Below are 21,673 nucleotides of genomic sequence, written 5' to 3' on the forward strand. Positions count from 1 at the left end.
CTTTTATGCAAATGGTTTTTCAAAATTTCCAATATATGTATTTAAAGCGTTTTAAAAATAGTCGTCCAAACCGTGATAAAAAAAAGTAGACAGCGTTTTCGAAGCGAAAAACACGTTTATTGTTTGAGTTTTTTCATTTAAAAACATAAAACAAAACTAAAGTTTTACTTCTACTTATTCGTTAGAGAGAAATAATTCTACCCATCGTGGTAATGAAAAAGCCGCAGAATGTATATTTCTGGTATAATATTTCAATTTCATGTTTTCTAATTCCGCTTCACTGTAATTGTGTAACGAGGTTTTGAAATTTGTATTCGAATCAAGACAACCAATCACGAAACCAATATGTCCACATGGATAAGATGGAATTGATGTATGAGCGTACGATACTTTGGTAAAATGCTTTTTACATCCATCCATAGTCTTTTTAACGTACGCACAGTTCAACCAGAAGCTTCCACCCTGGGAACACACTATGCCTCCTGGCCGCAACGCATTTTTCATGAGTTCATAGTAACTTTCTTGAAACAATGATTCTGCAGGACCAACAGGATCTGAACTATCAGTTATAATTACATCGAATTCATTTGTATGTTCTTTCATATATTTAAATCCATCTCCAATGGTAAGCTTAACTTTGGGGTTTTTAAATCCACATGCCATATTTGGTAAAAATTCTTTTGATAACTCAACTACTCGTTCATCAATTTCTACTTGATGAATTTCTTCCACTAAAGGATGTTTCGAAACTTCTCGCGCAACACCCCCATCACCACCTCCCACAATAAGAACTTTTTTCGGAGCAGGATGGCTATTTAACGGTAAAAATGATATCATTTCTTGGTAGGAAAACTCATCCCGAGTAGTGCACTGAATAATTCCATCCAAAACTAAACATGTCCCATACGTGGCACTGAAAGAAACAAAACAAAAATATATATTAGAATAAACCAATATTTAGTTCAAGTTAGCCCCAAAATTCTAATTTTAATTCTAAAGTTTTTGTGAAATTTATTTTGAATCGTTGCTTTTGTTATCCTCTAAATTAATATCATATTCGTCATCATCATCATCGCCTTTATCCAAATTTCCTGTTGGTGAAAATATTCTACTCGCTTGAAAGTTGCATTGCAGGATAAGCAAGTATTAAATGAACTTCAACGACATAAGCACTTTCCCTTTCAAAAGGATATTCATGAGGATATTCACATATCTATCTACAAAAATTAATTATTATTAAGTAGATTATGTCCATACTTTTATCGTTTTAGTAACTAAGGTTAGCTCAACTTCAAACTTGGAAGGCTAAGAGAAGATTTATTTATATTTTAACTTCGAAAAAGAGAAAAATAACTATTTTACTATAACTCAACCTCGAAAAAAGTGTTTTGGAATATCCCGTTTTTGTCATATAGCGTTATTAGAATACACGTCCTTATAGCTGTAAAAAACAAGGAAAGAAGGGATAAGAATAGCTTTTTATTTTTATGAATGAAGAAAGCAACTGTTATAAGACGAAATTGTGAATGTGTCATTAAATTTGATATACTATAAAGGCTAGGACTACAAAGGATTACAGAAACAGACCATAATAGGGTCAAACCACGTCAAATGCACTCCGAAAATTTCACTAAACCACCTATCACATAGTTTGCATTTTTGTTTTAGTGTGAAGAAGTAATAAAAATCTTCAGTTTGTTAACAAAAAATGTAAGTAAATTATTATTATTTAAATAATTTGACCCTGAAATATTTATAATATAGCATGAACGTTTTTCTTTGATTATACAAAATTTCATCGATTTATCTGCAGTAGTTGATGCGGAAATTGTTTTGCCATTTTACCGTGAACTAAAATTTAATCTTCAATAACATTACCAAAAAGTTTAATTTTGACGAAATATTTATATCACGAGGTATGCGTCTGATCTCTCACCGAATGAAATGCTAATTTTGAAAATCAGTGATTTAGCGAAATTTTCGGAGTCTACTTGACGTGGGAGTAATCGACTTTTTTTTTATTTGTCAGGTTTTTGTTGAACTTTTTAAAAAATGAATGCTTGAGAACCCGAACCTTGTCGAATCTGGAAATATCGCAGGAAGACCGTACCATCACAACTGTATGTTCGTATTTAAGAAAAAATCGCGGCTATTGCATCGTCAATTCAGGAAAATCCAAGAGTTTCGACCCGCTATTTAACGGCGCAACTTGGAGTTAGCAGACGGTCACTGCAACGGATAACTCATGATAACTTCAATCTGTTTCCGCCCAAAATTTAAACAACAATCTGGTTAACCCTCTATAAGTGGCTATGTGCCTGGAATTTTGCTAAAAAATTATTGAAATGACGGAAAAAGATAATAACTTGATAAATTGCATTTTTATGTCTGATGAGGCTTATTTTGATCTAAGCGGAAATGTAAACAAGCAAAATTGTCTTATATGGAGTGAATAAAATCAATAAATAAGCTACAAGTCGGATCTTCATCCAAAACGCAGTGCGCAGTTATAAAGGTGTATTGTCGGACTATACTTCTTTGAAGAAAATGGTGTAACACTTACTGTCAATGGGCTCCCTTTTTTAAAGATGTTGAATGACTTTTTTAATCCAGAACTTCGCCGAAGACGTTTGGCTTTCGATCGTGTTTGGTTCCAGCATGAAGGCTTCTTCATTCACGTAGCCAGATCGGTTATTGCGGAAATTTTAAAACAAATTAAATCAATAAACTCTACTTTCCGCTGGCCCTCAAGGTCACCTGAATTGACTGCTCCAGACTCTTTTATGGGGTTATGCCAAGCAAGATGTTTACAAAAAAAAAACTGATTGAATTTAAGCAGTCCACTTAATCGATAATGCAGGCAATCCTGACTTCAACCTTTCTAGTCGCAATGAATAATTTTCAAATTAGGTGTCGCATATTCGTGGCTGAGCATGGAGGTTATTTACGGTAAAAAACTTATAAAAATTATTAATTGTATAAAATAAAATAAAAACAAACATAACCTGCTATTTGTTATATATATTCGGTGTAAAATAAAGTACATTAACGAAAATCATTATAAGTATTTGGTACGTATAACTGAGGTAATTCGTTGACCAAATTTTTTTTTGCATTAAACTAAAATAAAGGGTCTACCAATAAGAACTGCGTGATGTTAAAATGAATTAAATTGAAAAAACAATTTTAACAATGCGATATACTATAGAACAACTAGAAAAAGATTATTCACGAACTTCATTGGAAGAAGATTGAATGATGTGTACGGTAAAAATTAACCGGAAGTTCAAGAGTCTTTATATTAGGGACTTAAGGGCTAAGAGACGTATTGACCCTATTTGATCCATTTTTGGCTCAAGAGTACACTATTAGCTGAATCAAATATTCTCAGAGTTACAATAATATATCAAACAAATTGGCCGATATTTTCGGCACTGGGGTTTAAGTACTTACATATTGTTAGGTAGTTCACAAGGTATCGTATATTGTCATATACATATGTTGTAAGGCATAGTTTTGTACGACTGTTGTAGAGCCGTTGTTGCTGTTTTAAATGCAAAAATATAAATTTGACGACACAACTCTGCGTACTGTGTTTATTCAGTGCACCTTTGAATCAGCTGTGTTTGTTTATCTTTCTTCTTCTTATTGTTTGCATTTAGTTGAAATAAATTGGCCGCAAATACGTTAAACGAATAAGTAAATGGATAAAATGAGCACAAACGGTGAAGTTGAGGTAAATATAATAGAAAATGCTGAATTATTTTTTAATTTAAACGTTTGTTAATACTTTCTTTTAGTTTTTACCAAAACGCAAGCGCTACAACCCCAAAAGCGTTGGAAAGTTGCCGAGGAAAAAGCGTTGATTGAATTCCTTCTAGAGAATCGCTATTTTGAGGTTTGATGTTATTTTTTAGGGTAAATGGAAACTATTAATTACTTAGTTATTTACAGAAACCATCGGCACGGCTATTTTATAATCGCTTCGCGAATGAAAAACAAATCCTGGTCGAGTGGAAATCAGCGCGCTCAAAAGTAAGAAATATGCGATCTGCATATAATAAAGCGAAGGAATGGGAAGGAAGTACTGGCGCTGGTTGCATGGATGGCGATACTATAAAAAGTGAGTTTATGTCTTCAATTGAATATCATAGTTAATACATAAGAATCAACTTTATATAGGCGTTTTGCTCAAAAAATTTCGCTATTTTTACGAATTTGACGATATTTTCGGTGCCCAACTTAACGCTTGTGCTGTAGTTGAAGAAATAATGGAAAGTGCTGATACTACCATTGAAATATTAAGTCCTGTGCAAATTGAAACTCCTATTGCAAATGAAACAGTTACCACTCCAAGGCAAAGAGGAATATACTCCAGAACAGCGGCTTCCGATATTATGCAAATCCATGTCGAAATAATGACATTGCGAAAGCAAAAGTTAGAGGCAGAATTGTCTGCAAGGGAAAGAGAGTTCGAGCAAAAAGAAAAAGAGTTGCAGTTAAAAGCTAAAGAAGTGGAGCTCAAAGAAATTGAAATATTAGCGCTAAAAGACATCAAACAACTAGAGCTACAGATGAAAGAGCGAATCGCCATGGAGGAGCTAAAGCTGAAGTACAAATAAATTTTTAAAACTTATTTAGTATACGAAAAGACCAATTTTTCTATTTTTTACTTTTGTTTTCAATGAGATGGACTCACACATCGTTTTATACGATGGTTTAATTTAAATTTTTGTTAATGGTATAATTTTATAAGTACATTTGTATGTATGTATGTACGTACAATAAACGCCAAATATACATATAAAAGTGGAATTTCGAAACAATACATATTAGCTAGATATACAAACTAAACTGTTTTATTTTGTATACAATTTAAAAGAAAATCTCTGGTGTTATATTCTAATGGTAAATCGAACTGAGGACCTGGAACTTCATTTCCGTCTTCATTTTCAATGTGAAAATTAATAAGAATGTTGTGAAGAATGCAGCACACAGTAATCCAGTCGTTGCATTGATTCTTATTTGATCTCGAATGCATTCTGAATTTAAGTTCCTTAAGGCTACCGAATTTTTCTTTCAAAAGACCAAAGCAGTTTTCGACTCGTACACGGTATTTTGAGAAATATTTGTTGAAACTGTGCCTTTCTTCTTCTGTGTACTCGCTGCTATTTTGCTTGAATGGCGTAATTAAAAAGGGCTTTGGTGGATAGGCACTACCCCTAGCTAACCACTGCGAGGTTGACAAGAAACACTCCGGATGTTTGAAGAGTAAACAGTTCGAAAATATTTTTGCATCATGCACACCACCCGGATAACCAACTATTAACTGCCTTATTCTCAATTTATAATTTATTGTTTTTAATGTTTTTTTTATCATACATATCTACACATATGTGAGCTTTGGTTTTCATTTTATCATTTTCTCACTTTTATCAAATGTTTATTTTATATGTACTTTTAAAGGCTAACTACGAGTAGGCACATCATATCGTTGTAAACTTTCACGCCTATCTATTTTTGAATTTTGGTGTTAAGAAAATGTGTGAAGAAATATTACTTATCACCGAAGCAAATTTAATAAAGCTTCATTATTTACTTATTAGAAGTTTCGTTAACAAAAAGCTTGATATTAACTTTTAAAAAGAATCTGATGTGGAAGTTGAGATAAAATATTATTGGACCACATTGCGTCAGAAATGTAGGTAATTAACGGAATGAGTCCTCTAATTTGATGGCAATTCTGGTCAGAGCGAATATAAGCAGAAATTTGAAAATAATAATTTGGAAGGCAATAATTTATTTGTCACGGCATATGTTCCTGTGTAACTGATAATAAAATCGCAAAATGATGAAGAGCAAAAACAAATTTGGAAAAACTGCAGACCTTCGTCCACCCGCTATTGCCGTCCTGTTCGAATTCAATTTCAAAAGGAGTCAGTTGAGTAAACCGTAAATACACTAGATTTGGGCTAGATCCTGCAAAGGAATTAACTTCAAAATATTCCTAGTATTATTTTCCTTCGTCAGTCCGTAAAATTTTAATTCACGCTCTTGATGTTATTCAATATGCACCAGTTTCAATTGGAGAGCTCTCATAAGAATCTGCTGAGTCAAGCAATAAGGACGTTAAAATGTATCGACTCCATCATACATGAAAGAACTAACGGATCGTTACAAATCAGGACTTGCTAAGCCGATTGCTTTTGAGCTTAGATCCTTTCATCACCAGTCAAAGAAACTATTATGCAAAAGTAAATCAATTTTATTAAAATCAGTTTTTGATTTACTTGAATAATATTCAAAAAATTCCTTTTTTCGTTTATCACATTTTTTAATGTAATATAATTAATTAAGATTTGTTACCATCGGGAGTTGGCAGAGTGGGAAACGGGAGAGGGAGATTTTAAAAAAACTTTGGCAAAAGTTACACTTTTATAACTATATGCAGTGGAAGTATTTTTGGCCGCTGATTCCATACAAGACCGACCACTGTGGAATGGTCCGATCACCCGTCGGCAACCGGCAACATCATAGTGCTAAGAACATGTGTGCAAAGTTTCATAAAGATATCTAAATTTTTATTAACGAATCTCTGATTATCACCAAACAGCTGATTACATTTTATACATTTTGTTGCTGGTCGCTAAAAATGAGTTCTGCCGGTCCTTCACCAAGAAATACCAGGTTGTTCAATAAGTTTTGTCGTTCGATAACAGAGGGCGTTGCTACTAGCCAAAAATTTTTTAGTTTAGTTGTTACTCTCTTCATATCGACGTATGTGAAGTTTCATTTGTATTCTTTCTTTGTTTACCAGTTATTTAGTGTCGCGGTGTCACAGTAATTTTTTTACAATGAAAAAAAATGAATTTTCCGAACGAATATCAAAAGTGTATATATAATGATTGTTCACCTACGATTAGAACTTAGAATTAGAATTTAAACGTGGTGGTACAAGCCTTGAAGACGATCTATTGAGGGACATCCAAAAAGCGCATCAACACCACAAATCAAAGCCAAAATACAGGGTATGGGTTTGGAAGATCGTCGATTGACTGAGAGAGATTTATTAAAGGTTCTACACATCTGATTAGGCAGTGTGAGCCAAATTTTAAGTGAAATTTTGACTTTTAGAAAGCTGTGTGTGCCACATTCGCTAATAATGGAACAAAAACACTTTCGAATGCTACTGTATGAATCATAGCGTGAAGTGTGAAAGTAATACATTTTCGCCTCGGAATTTGACATTCACAATGGCGGTTTCGATAATTTTTTACATTCATTTTGCATTGGCTAAACTTCTGCTATTGCTAAGCAGTTTGGGTTCAAATTATGAAACCAAAATCGCTCTTTTTACTAAGCACTCAAAATTTTTATATTTTTTGAGTGTATCTGGAAATATATTGTCGGTGTTTTGGAAAGAGCAAGAGCGTGAGTACGAAGAGCTTGACAAGTTTGTCGACAGAGATAATGATGCGGCGACTAACAGAAGGTATCAAGACCGGAGCATACTCTTGTATAACCCCCAGAGGTGATCTAGTAACCGATGCCCAGAGCATACTAAATATATGGAGGGAACACTTCTCCAGTCTGCTGAATGACAGTAAAATTATAACGCCAGGAGAAGACGAACCCGATTCCTCAATCGATGACGATGGAGCAGACGTTCCATTGCCCGACCATGAAAAATCCGAATAGCAATTACCCATCTAAAGAACAACAAAGCGACGGAGGTCGATAGATTGCCGGCCGAAGTATTCAAATACGGCGGCGAAAAATTGATAAGGAGCGTGCATCAGCTTCTTTGTAGAATATGGTCGGACAAAAGCATGTCCAACGATTGGAGTTCCCTCAAAACACCCACGAGCTTTGTAGAGGCTAAACGGGCTTATCTTAAGTTAAAGGTATGTTCTTTGCACTGGCTTAAAACCTCTTCCTCACCGAGTCTGAGGGTATAAAGTCATCATATACAACGCAGTTTTAAAATAAATTTGGACCTATGGATGTCAGCTGTGGGGCAACGCGAGTAGCAGCAACATCGAAATTCTTCATCGTGCGCAATCAAAAATTCGCGGTATATCCGAAATGAGAACATCCAACGCGATTTAATAATTCCAGACGTACGAACTGAAATAGACCAACGGAGCGAGAAATATACATTGAAACTTTCGGTTCAACCAAACCAACGTTACTGCGTGTGAACAGGAGCTCAAGATAACTTAACGACTTTCCAGCCCAAACCTAATATATTTTTGGTCCAGTTTGAAAAATAGTCATTCATGTAGGATGTAAATTAAGTGAGCAATTTATGATTCGCAAACTTTTTGTTAGGTTCTTAAGTAGGGTAGATAAAAAAAGGCATGGACGATGAAAACATCTAATGAGAGGTTACGAGTTTTCGAGAGAAAGATACTGCGAAAGATTTATGGTCCATTGCGCGTTAACTACGGCGAATATCGCATTCGATGGAACGATGAGCTGTATGAGATATACTTACGACGGAGATTGACATAGACGATTAAAAGACAGCGACTATGCTGGCTAGGTCTTGCTATCCGAATGCCCGAAAACATTTCAGCTCTGAAAGTATTTATCGCCTGGGGAAGCAGAGGAAAAGGAAGACCTCTACTCCGGTAGAGAGAACAGATAGATGAAGACCTGGCTGCACTTGGTATTTCGAATTGAAGCCATTTTGCGAAAAGAAGAAACGACTGACGCGCTGTTGTTAACTAGACTATAATCGCGTAAGCAGTGTCTACGCCAATAAAGAAAAGGTATATCTAAAATGGATTGAATCGGGTAAATACTTACCTAGCTCCCATAAACCTTATCGAAATATTTTCAAACTTTCGTTGTGAGCTACTTCTAAAAAAATGCATGTGGTTTTCTAAGAATTCTGCTAATATTCTAGTATGTTTTATGTTGATACTACTCCTATCTGCCATATACCTAATATAAGATTTCCAAGCGGAAGCCTTATACCATACACAATAAGATAGGGCCGTGCATTGCAGTGGCTATATTATACAGCGCACCGGAGAGAGGGGAAAGATAAGTACCCGGAATTCTTAGGTGAGTCTAGTGGCTTACAAAAATCTTTTACAAATTTTTTTCTCTTGCAATTCACTGCAATTGTTCCCATTAAGAATTACTATATTTCATAAGAATATTTGCTTGTAATGTTATAATTTAAAACGTTTATTAGGAAAGGCATATTTACTAATTTTAATTATACTTATGTATATCTCTCGCAATGACCGATATTTTCAACAAAAGTCAGTCATATGTAATACGTGGACCCCATATTCAGTATGTGGGTCCAAAATTGACAGATTTTAGATCTGAACCTTAAAGACACTTATTTTGTAAAGTTTCATCCAAATATATGCATTGGTCCTTTATTTATGTACTGGAAAATAAAATAATCATATTGAGATTAAAATTGTGCTAAATAGGAATGTCGTCCGATTGAAGTTGAAATTAATCGAGTAGCTGGAGATAATTTTGATCTCAGCTCCCAAAAAATGTCTTTGGTGGATTTACTTATCGAGCTTTCAGCAGTTTTCAACAAAACCGATAAATTATGGGTGGGCGGGTTTTAATCCTATTTTATCCTTATACGATTTTTACTAAGCAATATGTGCATACAAACTATTAAAGAACGGGGCTACGCACGTTTTTCAGAATTTTTAGCCCACAGGAGCCCCTTGTTACTGCAGTCCTCTGCACCAAGGATTATACCCTAATTTAGTGTTTAAATTGTAGTTTTTCTATTAATGGCGTTTTGTGAGCGCTGCAAGGAAAACGTGAACCAAATTTCATTAGGATATCTTAATTTCTACTGAATTTATCGTCTGCACAGACGGAAAGGCAGACAGTCGCTCAGATTTCAACTCTCATCATCCTGGTCATTTATATACATACTCGTATTTTATAGATCTTTATATTTTACTTGATTACTTTAGGTGATAAGTACAAGCATTAGGTGAGCAAACAATGTAGCAACAGTAGTATAAAAATGAATTCCCAGTAAGCAAGGCACCCTAGTGGAAACATTGCATATCCAATGGTTCGTATATACTGTCAGTTCAGGAAATTCTGATTGCTTTTTTTTGCGACGGTTGTTTGTTAAAGTTACCAGACCTAAAGTAGCAGATTCGTCTACCATTTGCTATGGTACCGACGATTATCACGAAATTCGATGGATGATGATACGTATACTATATATTGTATCGATATCGTACAAGGTAAAGAGAATATCCAACGATATCGTTCAGTGACGCAATGAAGCTTTGATTGCTACTGAGGATCATTACATTGTCATTGCGAATTTACCAATCAGAAGTGTATCCAAATTAAGCAATACAGGTATATGTATATTGTTAAATTGGTGTCTGAGAAGCATTATCAAAGTTCCAATACTAAATGATGAATTTAAAATCACGCAGTCGTGTTGTGTGGCCAAATTTACATATCTATGTATATTTGACTTTATGACATTGAGAGATTGAAATAACAAATACTTGAAATTTGAACTATTTTCGATTATCCCGAAATCCCATTCGTCGATAAGTGAAGGCGCGACTGGTTTCAAAATCACTAAACTTTTTCGAAAAACAGCATCACATTAACGTCTGTGGAAAAATGCTTTCCGACTACTATAATGTCGAGAAACGTATTATTACTGGTTATGACCCTTGATCTTTGCTAACGACCTGAAAACAGAGGATCAGTCTCCGAATATCGCGAAAAAGCTGAGCCAAAGCTGAAATCGATGTTCGGCACCTTGCGAATTCTTGCAGACCGGCCAAACTGTCTACTAGGAATACTATATGAATGTTATACGTCGTTTGCGCGATTCGTAAAAAGAGGTCTGAATTATGGGGTCAAGGGGGATTATTTTAAGGGCCACGACATAGATCTTAAAAGATAAAGTAAGAATTTTAAAACTATGAACAAAGCCTTATTACTTGCAAACGTATTTATGATCATTTTATTTCAGAAAATTTATCAGTAGACTAACGGTGTCCGATTCGGTTACGTGTTCTATGTTTGGATAGCAAAACGTTTTTGAGCTCACATTCTTTTACGTTTCTGAAATTTATCAGTAGACTAACGGTGTCCGATTCGGTTACGTGTTCTATGTTTGGATAGCAAAACGTTTTTGAGCTCACATTCTTTTACGTTTCTGAAATTAATGTGTTTAAGATTTTTAGGTTCAATGCCTAGCTAGTGCGTAAATAATGCCAACAGTTTTTGTTATGTGTGCGGTGAACAAACTCTTAAATCGCAAAAACGTAATTTTACTCCGCTTGTGCTAAAAGCTTACGAACTGTATTTTGGTGTTAAAGTTGGAGACCACGACAAAGCATGGTCCCCTCATATCTGTTGTAAAACTTGTGTAACATTTTTAAGAGCTTGGTTAAAAGATTCAAATCGTTAAAAACCCTTTTCAGTGTCAGTGGTTTGCAGAGAACCTTAAGACATTTTACTGACTGCTGTTTTTGCCATATGAATATTAAAGGTATTGAACCGTCTAAACATACATTTAGGTACTGTAATTTACCATCAGCTTTAAGACCTGTTAAACAAAGTGAATAACTTTCTATTCAAAAAGCACCAGAATCTTGGAGTCTCGATGAGGAACTAGAATCGATTAGCTCTTCAAGTGATATGTATTACGGAAATGACAACCGATCCTTTATTTGATTTACCAGGATCTTCATTTCAGTCCGAACTTTTAGCATCCAGACTAAAATTTTGGAACCTTCACATTCACAAATTGCTTTCTTCAAGAAGGGGATCTAGTATTCTGTTCAGAAGTTAACCTTTTGTTTAACGCACTAGGACAGAAACATGATCCACCTGATTGGCGTCTATTCATTGATTCCTCTAAACTTACTATAAAGGCGGTATTGGTTCATAATTGTAACAAATATCCATTTGAGCCCTTAGCTAATGCGGTTCATATGAAGAAATCATATACGAATATGAGAGTTCTTTTAGAGCACATCCGTTATCATGAGCATGGTTGGGCGTTAAGTGGAGACCTGAAAGTAATAGTCCTTCTTCTTGGAATGCAACTAGGATATACGAAATATTGTTACTTGCTTTGCGAATGGGACCGTACGAGAGACTGTCATTATCTACAGAAGCAGTGGCCAGTACGTCAGATACTCACTCCAGGACAAAACCTCTAGTTGATCGCAAGGTATTACTACCACCTTTGCATATTAAATTAGGTTTAATGAAGAATTTTGTTGAAAATTTTCAATAGTCAGTGAAGCAAAAATTAAGAAGGGCATAATTGTGGGTCCGCAAATAAGAGAAGGATGGAGTCATGTGTGGAAGAATGGAGTCATGTGTAGAAGTTCACGCAAGTGAGGAAAGTTCTCTGATCGCCATTCACTTGGAAGTGGCCAGAAACGATTCTTTTACATATGACTCAAGCAGCTCACGACTTCCGGTCTTTGACCAAGTATCCTCTGGGTAGCCTAAGAACATCCGCTTGAAGGCGAGCTAAAGTGAGAAGGCGAAATATCCCCTACATAGGGTTGTGCGCTGGGTTTGGGACCCGCCACGTAAAAAAATACCCCCAATGAAAAAGCAAACGCAGCCTCGGATGAGAGACCCCCCTTTTGATGACGACCATGGCAAACGAAATAAGGACTATGATTTGAGGGCATGCACCTGGAATGTCCGGTCCCTTAATTGGGAAGGTGCCGCTGCCCAGCTGGTAGATGTCCTCGTAAAGATAAAGGCTGACATCACCGCCGTCCAAGAAATGCGATGGACGGGACAAGGACAGAGACGAGTAGGTCCTTGTGACATTTACTACAGTGGCCATATAAAGGAGCGCAAGTTTGGTGTTGGATTCGTGGTGGGAGAGAGACTTCGTCGCCGAGTACTATCATTCACTCCGGAGAATGAACGTCTAGCCACAATCCGCATCAAAGCGAGGTTCTTCAACATATCGCTGATTTGGGCCCACGCCCCGACGGAAGAGAAGGACGATGTGATCAAAGATGCCTTTTATGAGTGTTTGGAGCGCACTTATGAGAGATGCCCCCGCCACGATGTCAAAATCGTGCTTGGCGACTTCAACGCCAGGGTGGGCAAAGAAGGTATCTTTGGCACTACGGTCGGTAAATTCAGCCTCCACGAGGAAACATCCCCAAATGGGTTGAGGCTGATCGACTTCGCCGGGGCCCGAAATATGGTTATCTGTAGTACTAGATTCCAGCATAAGAAGATACATCAAGCTACCTGGCTGTCTCCGGATCGAAAAACCACCAACCAGATCGTCAACAACTCGGTATAAGGGAACTGTGGGACGGCATTTCAAACTCCTTACGTACAGCTGCAACTGAAACCATTGGTTTTCGGAAAGTGCAAAATAACAGCTGGTACGACGAGGAGTGCCGTGTCGCAGCGGAGAGAAAACAGGTTGCCTACCTCGCAACGTTACGATCGACCACAACACGTGCGGGATGGGATAGATACCGAGAGTTGAAGAGGGAAGCGAGACGCATTTGCAGACAGAAGAAGAAAGAGGCCGAAATGCGTGAGTACGAACAGCTTGATAAGCTGGCCGACAGGGGTAATGCTCGAAAATTCTACGAAAAAATGCGGCGACTTACAGAAGGTTTCAAGACCGGAGCATACTCCTGTAGAACCCCCAAAGGTGATCTAGCCACCGATGCCCAGAGCATACTTAGATTATGGAGGGAACACTTCTCCAGCCTGCTGAATGGCAGTGAACACATAGCACCAGGAGAAGGCGAACCCGATTCCCCAATCGATCACGATGGAGCAGACGTTCCATTGCCCGGCCATGACGAAGTTCGAATAGCAGTTGCCCGCCTGAAGAAGAGCAAAGCGGCAGGGGCCGACGGATTGCCGGCCGAGCTATTCAAACACGGCGGCGAAGAACTGATAAGGAGCATGCATCAGCTTCTTTGCAAAATATGGTCGGATGAGAGCATGCCCAACGATTGGAATTTAAGTGTGCTATGCCCAATCCATAAAAAAGGAGACCCCACAATCTGCGCCAACTACCGTGGGATTAGCCTCCTCAACATCGCGTACAAGGTTCTATCGAGCGTATTGTGTGAAAGATTAAAGCCCACCGTCAACAAACTGATTGGACCTTATCAGTGTGGCTTCAGACCTGGTAAATCAACAACCGACCAGATATTCACCATGCGCCAAATCTTGGAAAAGACCCGTGAAAGGAGAATCGACACTCACCACCTATTCGTCGATTTCAAAGCTGCTTTCGACAGCACGAAAAGGAGCTGCCTTTATGCCGCGATGTTTGAATTTGGTATCCCCGCAAAACTAATACGGCTGTGTAAACTGACGTTGAGCAACACGAAAAGCTCCGTCAGGATCGGGAAGGACCTCTCCGAGCCGTTCGATACCAAACGAGGTTTCAGACAAGGTGATTCCCTATCGTGCGACTTTTTCAATCTTCTACTGGAGAAAATTATTAGAGCTGCAGAACTGAATCGAGCAGGTACAATCATTTATAAGAGTGTACAGCTGCTGGCGTATGCCGATGATATTGATATCATCGGTCTCAACACCCGCGCCGTTAGTTCTGCTTTCTCCAGACTGAACAAGGAAGCAACGCAAATGGGACTGGCAGTGAACGAGGGCAAGACGAAATATCTCCTGTCATCAAACAAACAGTCGTCGCACTCGCGACTTGGCACTCACGTCACTGTTGACAGTCATAACTTTGAAGTTGTAGATAATTTCGTCTATCTTGGAACCAGCATTAACACCACCAACAATGTCAGCCTAGAAATCCAACGCAGGATTACTATTGCCAACAGGTGCTACTTCGGACTGAGTAGGCAATTGAAAAGTAAAGTCCTCTCTCGACGAACAAAAGCCAAACTCTATAAGTCGCTCATAATTCCCGTCCTGCTATATGGTGCAGAGGCTTGGACGATGACAACAACCGATGAGTCGACGTTGCGAGTTTTCGAGAGAAAAGTTCTGCGGAAGATTTATGGTCCGTTACACGTTGGCTACGACGAATATCGCATTCGATAGAACGATGACATAGTTCATCGAATTAAGAGACAGCGGCTACGCTGGCTAGGTCATGTTGTCCGAATGGACGAAAACACTCCAGCTCTGAAATTATTCGACGCAGTACCCGCCGGGGGAAGCAGAGGAAGAGGAAGACCTCCACTCCGGTGGAAGGACCAAGTGGAGAAGGACCTGGCCTCGCTTGGAATATCCAATTGGCGCCACGTAGCGAAGAGAAGAAACGATTGGCGCGCTGTTGTTGACTCGGCTATAATCGCGTAAGCGGTGTCTACGCCAGTAAAGAAGAAGAAGAAGAAATAAGAGAAGTAATGAAAGATAAAACATTTTAGAAAATGCTCAATGAAACTGAAATATGAGCCTGGAGTGCCTTTAAAAGCGTTGTCAACAATTTTTTTGGATATGTGAAAGCTGACGATTACAAAGATCTTGTTGCTAAACTACTATAAAAAAATAGGTTGCAACATGTCCCTTAAAGTTCACTTTCTGTATTTTTTCCCCGAAAATTTAGGGGTCGTAAGAGACGAACATGAGGAACGGTTCCACTGTACGGTACCAAGGTAAGTGGAGTGTCAGTTTTCTTGCCGATTACTGCTGAACAATGTTAAGAGATACTCTAAAAAAAACCGAAAAACATCGACAGTAACATTTTAAGGTACTCTTTGTTTAATAAAATAATACAACAATAATATATATAAATCGCTGTTTTTTTTTAACAAAAATCATCATAGCAAAAAAGAAACTATAGGTTATAGATATAAAAAACACTTTGTTCTGTTCATGTCACAAAAAACAAGTTTTGCTTACCAGTGTTTTTATTTCCCTTATTAATTAACAATTTATGATTAAATAAATAATTAATTTTTCGAAAAATTCATGACTACTATCTGTAAAAAGTAGTGGTGGCTTCCAGTACACTATTGTTTTATTCACTTACTTTTTATATTCAGGGTATTCACATTAAGGTAATTTTATTTAATCAACGGTTTTTGAAGAAAGGTATCTAATTTATTATTTAATTATAGTATAAAAAAATGTTTGAAACATTTCTTGGAAATATAAATTTGCGAATCATATTTCAAGTTCTTAGCGGTTTCTATATTATAGAAATTTGTGTACCCGTTCAAAGCCAGTTTCTTATAATCTAATTTATCTGCAAAATTTCATAAAACTTTACTGAAATATAACTTTACATTTTCTTTAAAAGTAAAATCATTTATAGACAAAACAAGTTAAATCAGTGGGAAAGTATCATAAGTATAAAGACTACTGCAAAAAGTTAATTTTTCCATTAAACTAACTCCCCAGTCAAAATATTTCCGGTGATCTTTTCGACGACGAAGTGAACCTACCTTTTGGTTCATCGTTGTCTTATGTGCAAGATTGCATTGATTGCTGATGTTTAATTTGTTTTTGGCATTTGGCATTTTGCTCAAAATTAAAATGTTTAAAGTTTCTTATTTTATTTTGAACATATGCTTATGTTTATACAAATTAATTTTTATTTATTTTTAATTGCTTTGGCTTTTGACATACATCATAAATGAGTTATACGCTTTCCTATCTTTTAAGTTGTAACAAACTGGAGAAAGTGTGGTAATTTTTTTAATCGTTTTAGTTGGTTAGGACTTTATCCCAGACAAGCAACGGCTCGCATAATTTTTCTATATATACATATATAGATTTAAAATTAAATGAGGTTTACAAATACTCACGTGTCTAGTACTTTGATATCCTGGTATTTTGACTTTTCTTCATGAAGAACTCTCGATAGTTTTAATGAAAATGCTTGGCCCGGCCACAATTCATTTTGAATTTCACTGAACCATCCATTTAAGATTTGGTCCACCATTATGAAAACACACTCTATTTCACAGTAATCTACTAACAGTACTGTCATAACTTTTGCTTCAATCTGCTTATTGACCCTAACATATTGCGATACGGAAAAATGCAGATAACAATGTTGGCAAATGCACAGTTTTTAATCAGTTCACAAAGATTTTTGTTGCTCATTATCAGCAAAATTGCTGTGCTGTTGTATATAGCATTTACATAGAGCAACTTACTTTTAACCTTTTGGTTTTACGCTTCACGAACTCTTCTATGTTGTATTTATGTGACAATACTAAACCCCGTTTGTAATATTAATTTCCTATGATACTTCGTCTTCTAAATTAATTTTGTTACATAAGTGTATTCAAAAAAACCAAAAACGTTTAAAGGAAAGGCGAATAAGAATTAATTTGTCTTTCCTGCTAACGTGTAAACTCGGTGCTCTTTTCATTTTCTCCACGTTGGAAGAGCGACAAATTTCAAGTGTGTGTGTAAACGGACAAATCTGTAATATTATTTATTATTACATAGACTGACTAAGAAACGACAAGCAATCTTATAGTAAAAAATGGCAGATTTATTCATAAACCGTCAAAACTCATTATTTCCCTTGTATTTTGCTTCAAGGAGAAATTGTTTGACATTTTAAATTCAAAACAAGAAACCACATGAACTTCGGTTGCATCGAAGCTGTAATACTCGAGAAAAATACAAAAGATTCCCCAAAGAATTTGATTTTGAGCGGGCATTTATTACATACATATATGTATATGTATGCATACAAGTATATACACTCGTGACCACGCAAAGCTTACGATTCAAAATTTTCAAGTGGTACTTTTTGCGGTATAGAAAATTGTTATTTAGAAATAAGCTATAGACAAAATCATTCAAAAGTTAGTCTTTACAAAATGAGCTCGAAATATAAAAGACTGACATGAGTAGAAAAAATTATATATTTTATTTTATTATTTAATTTCATTTACACTATAATTGAAATTAATGTTTTATTTTTGTTTTAAGGGAAACACGAAGTTCAGTAATTTTAAAAACCATGAAATCGGCCGCTTTTGTTTAAGCGTAGAAAAGCCTGTTTATATTTTACTTATTAAACGTAATCAATTAAAAACTATAATCATAATTAGTTAATATTATTTAGTTTACTTATGCTTACTAAAAACATAAAAAAACAAAACTGAAGAAAGTCCCGAACAAATGAAAAAGTCCGAAAAAAAATTTGAGAAAGTATTAAAATCATCTCCAAATGTGATTTTTTGATATTAACTCAACCGCAGAAGCTAATGTTATACATATTTGCATATAAAGTTGTTGTGGAAAACGTCTACCAAGAATCGGAATTCATTATATAAGGGATAACATATACAAACACTTTATAACTGGAAAGTCGAAAATCACTGTACAGTGTATGTTGACAGAAAATGGTCTGATTGCATTAACCTTTTTCGTTACTAAAACATACTCAAGGACAATTGTATGAAAATAAGTCACACATTTATCGACATTGGGGACGGTATACATACATATATAGGTTTTATATTTATCGATTAGCATCAATCCATAATGCCCATTAAGATCTTCAAGCATATACTTTTGAATGTTTTTGAACCAATTGCCTAAGCACTTTGGCCACTCTGATTGCTGTGTAGCTAAATATGCGTTCCGACCTCATCAACCCCTTTTTCAGGTGTTGAAAAATCTTGATGTTTTTTTCGTATGCGGACTTAACGGTGCATCAAATAGATGTTTAAAGGCTCAAAAATGTAGTTGTTTTAGGCGATGTTTGAGAACTCGCATTGTCGTGCTGAAGAGTGATCCGTCTTCGGTGGCTGGTTTTCCTGATTTCTTGAAAGACAACTGGCAAACAAATGGTTGAGTACCACTTAGAATTTATCGTTCAGCGTTGTTGCAATCACACCACTAGCTTTGCAAAAGGAACTGGTCGCAGCATGCGATGCAACAATGCATAGAACATCACGTCACAACAAGCGGCGAACGGTATATTGGTGAAATGAGGAAATTTCCAGGCTGAGAAAACTTTGTCGCTCAGCTAGACGGCCTCTACAGGGCAACCAGGGTGAAACGAACGAAAATCGCTTTAGAGAAGAATTTAAAAGCCGCAAGAAGCTCATAAAGTCGACAATTACCCGGAGCAAAAAATCGTGTTTTAAGAAGTAGTGTATAATTCTGCCAGCTGTATGCCGAAATACATGCAACAGCATATACTTGTAATACTAGGCAAAATATTCGCCTAGGGGGTCCAGGATGTTTAAATGAGTTAAACCTTCAACCACTCCAACGGTAAAAACTGGCGCCCCTAGCTAAACACAGCTCAGTATACCACAGCCGATGACACCACTATACAATACCAACACAACTCACCACACCTGTACTCACTAAAAAAAAGGATGGACGATTTCGTTACTCTACTTCGATCAACACCGATCCTTTGCGCTACGGAGATACAGTTAAATTCCTAGCGGTCCTGCGCGATATGGTCGCCATTTCCTTGAGCAATCATTTTTTACAACTTACTCGTACAACTTCTTTTCATTCAAATTCAATAAGGTTAACCATTAAAGTGTTTATAACTTAATAATTAAATAATGTGTTTTCTTTTGCATAAGTAATGGGTGCTTATTAAACTAAAAATTAAGTTGGATGTTTCCCACTAAATTGGGAATCCAATTTATACACTTAGATTATTAAAAAAAAACGACCAAGGTTTATGGCCAATTCTAGCGTCCATCGTTGATTTTTCAAACAAATTGCCATTAACAGTAGCATGAATTCTTAAAAGATTTTTGTGAAGAAGTAGCTTACTCAAAAAAACGGTCTTCAGGTAGGTTCTTATCCTGATAAAAATAAATTTAACATTCGTTTATTTTGCTGCAATTCTCCCGCTCGAGCTTTTGTCACAGGTGTGCAATTGCACACTGCAAAAAGTAGTTGTTCGAAATGAGATAAAATCGGAGATTACAAAGAGAGAAGAGTTTGTTTTTCAAAACGAGTTAATCATTTAAGAACTAGCTTGTCTTTTAAAAATAGAATTGACAGATCATCATACCACTTCATTTAAATTTAGAGAAAGCATTTTAGAGTTAGGTAATTTTAAAATTATGTCCCAATTTCCATTTGAGCCAACGCATCTGGTAGATTTTGGTGTACGTAAAAAGTTGCTTAAGTAGCTGATTTTTTTTTTTTTTTTTTTTTTTTTTTTTTTTTGCGTTCAGAAGTCTAAGTGTACGGTCAACAATCGAGTGTGCTCCTCAATTTGTGTTAACTTACGTGAATTCCAGGCTGTGAAAGCTTACAGGCAGATTCGCTGGAGATCCTCATCATCGTTGGCACCTCGCGCACAACAATTTGCTTGGTGCATTGGTGTTTGGAATCCATAAATATTTGATTGTAAAATCTTAGAATTATAAAACAAAAAAAAAAAAAAAACACTCAATTAATTTTTGCGGAAAAATTCTCCTTCGCATATCTGAAGTGCTTATCAGCTGTTTCTGTCACACGGCAAATCATCTGTCTACGCAGAGTTGTAAGTGGTCAGGATCATTTCTACACCCACAGTCGGTAAAGCAGTTGATAAGGCAGTTCATATAACTTAACGTAACCTGAGAACGTTAAACGTTAAACATAAAGAAACACTTACGTGTATCTTAAAATAAAAAAAAAAAATAATAATAATAAAATAAAATAAAAAAATAAATAAAAATAAATAACTAAAAATATTAAAAATATATATATAAAAAAATAATAATAATAATAAATAAATAAATAATAACTATAAAAAAAAAAAAAAAAAAATTAAATGATTCAATGATCATGAGCCAAAGCGATATCCGTGCGCAGAGACAACGCGAACAAGATGCACGCCGGCTCTCCGTCCAGCGCAACAATGCGTACTTTTCGATCAGGTCTCAGAGTGACAGTGAAAGCGCAAAATCAAACTCATCGTCCACGCTTCAACCCCCTCCAAATTTAAAAGTCCGATCTTGTTCAATGTCAACGATTCCAACGCCAGAGCTCGTTATGGCTGATGTTCTACAAGTTGAGGTCGGTGCATGCTCTGACTCCGGCAACAAAGCGCAAGATAAGAAAACCCAAACACCTAAAAAAGTGGCTATACAAACCGGAATGGATCGGTACATTACCATTAAGCGTAAGCTTAGTCCGCAAAAGTCAACAAACGCTAAGCAAAAAATAAGCCGAGGAAATGCATCTGAGCCATTAAGCACAAATCGATTTGCGCTTTTAAGTGACAACGTTGACGGTGAGAGTAACAAAACTCCTGAAAGTCCTACAAAAGTCACCAAACCTCCGCCAATATCCGTAAGAGAGGAAAACTCTGGCGCTCTCGTTAAAATATTTACTGAACTTATCGGCAATAATAACTTTCATATAGTTCCGCTGTCGAAGGGAAACATTCGAGAAACGAAAGTGCAAATATACTCCGAACATAACTTTCGTACCTTGTCAAAATACCTAAATGAGAAAAAGATTAAATTCTACACTTATCAACTGAAAAGTGCGAGAGGCCTGCAAGTTGTTATTAAAGGTATTGAGCCAAGTGTAGAACCCATGGAAATTCACGAAGCACTTAAGGATCACGGTTTTAACCCCAAAAATGTTGCAAATATTTTTAATAAAAAGAAAATCCCACAGCCTATGTTCAAAGTTGAGTTAGAACCAGAAAACAAACAACTTGGAAAAAATTGTGTGCACCCCATTTACAAACTACAATATTTGCTAC

The 21,673-nt window shown here is 36.3% G+C and overlaps 2 protein-coding genes and 1 long non-coding RNA gene across 4 annotated transcripts in view; 1 reads left to right on the forward strand and 2 right to left on the reverse strand.

The window, feature by feature from the left end:
• Positions 1-21,673, reverse strand: part of LOC125776627 (uncharacterized) — a 518,523-nt gene that overhangs the window by 103,804 nt on the left and 393,046 nt on the right. The window lies entirely within an intron of this gene.
• Positions 96-17,174, reverse strand: LOC105225442 (spermidine synthase). Of its 2 annotated transcripts, XM_049450222.1 has the most exons (3): positions 16,776-17,174; positions 1,374-1,441; positions 96-913 (listed from the first exon to the last, which is right to left on the reverse strand). In XM_049450222.1, the coding sequence occupies exons 2-3, from the start codon at positions 1,409-1,411 to the stop codon at positions 175-177; spliced, it is 777 nt and encodes a 258-aa protein (XP_049306179.1). In that variant the 5' UTR covers positions 1,412-1,441; positions 16,776-17,174; the 3' UTR covers positions 96-174. The 2 variants fall into 2 exon arrangements, with proteins under 2 accessions (XP_049306179.1, XP_011202204.1); XM_011203902.4 differs by lacking the exon at positions 1,374-1,441 and having other exon boundaries at positions 16,776-17,106.
• Positions 2,621-4,318, forward strand: LOC125776813 (uncharacterized). Its single transcript, XR_007421988.1, has 3 exons — positions 2,621-3,898; positions 3,955-4,123; positions 4,183-4,318. It is a non-coding gene; the product is annotated as an uncharacterized LOC125776813 (long non-coding RNA).

Source organism: Bactrocera dorsalis, chromosome 2 (genome assembly GCF_023373825.1).
Source record: "Bactrocera dorsalis isolate Fly_Bdor chromosome 2, ASM2337382v1, whole genome shotgun sequence".
Classification (NCBI taxonomy): domain Eukaryota; kingdom Metazoa; phylum Arthropoda; class Insecta; order Diptera; family Tephritidae; genus Bactrocera; species Bactrocera dorsalis.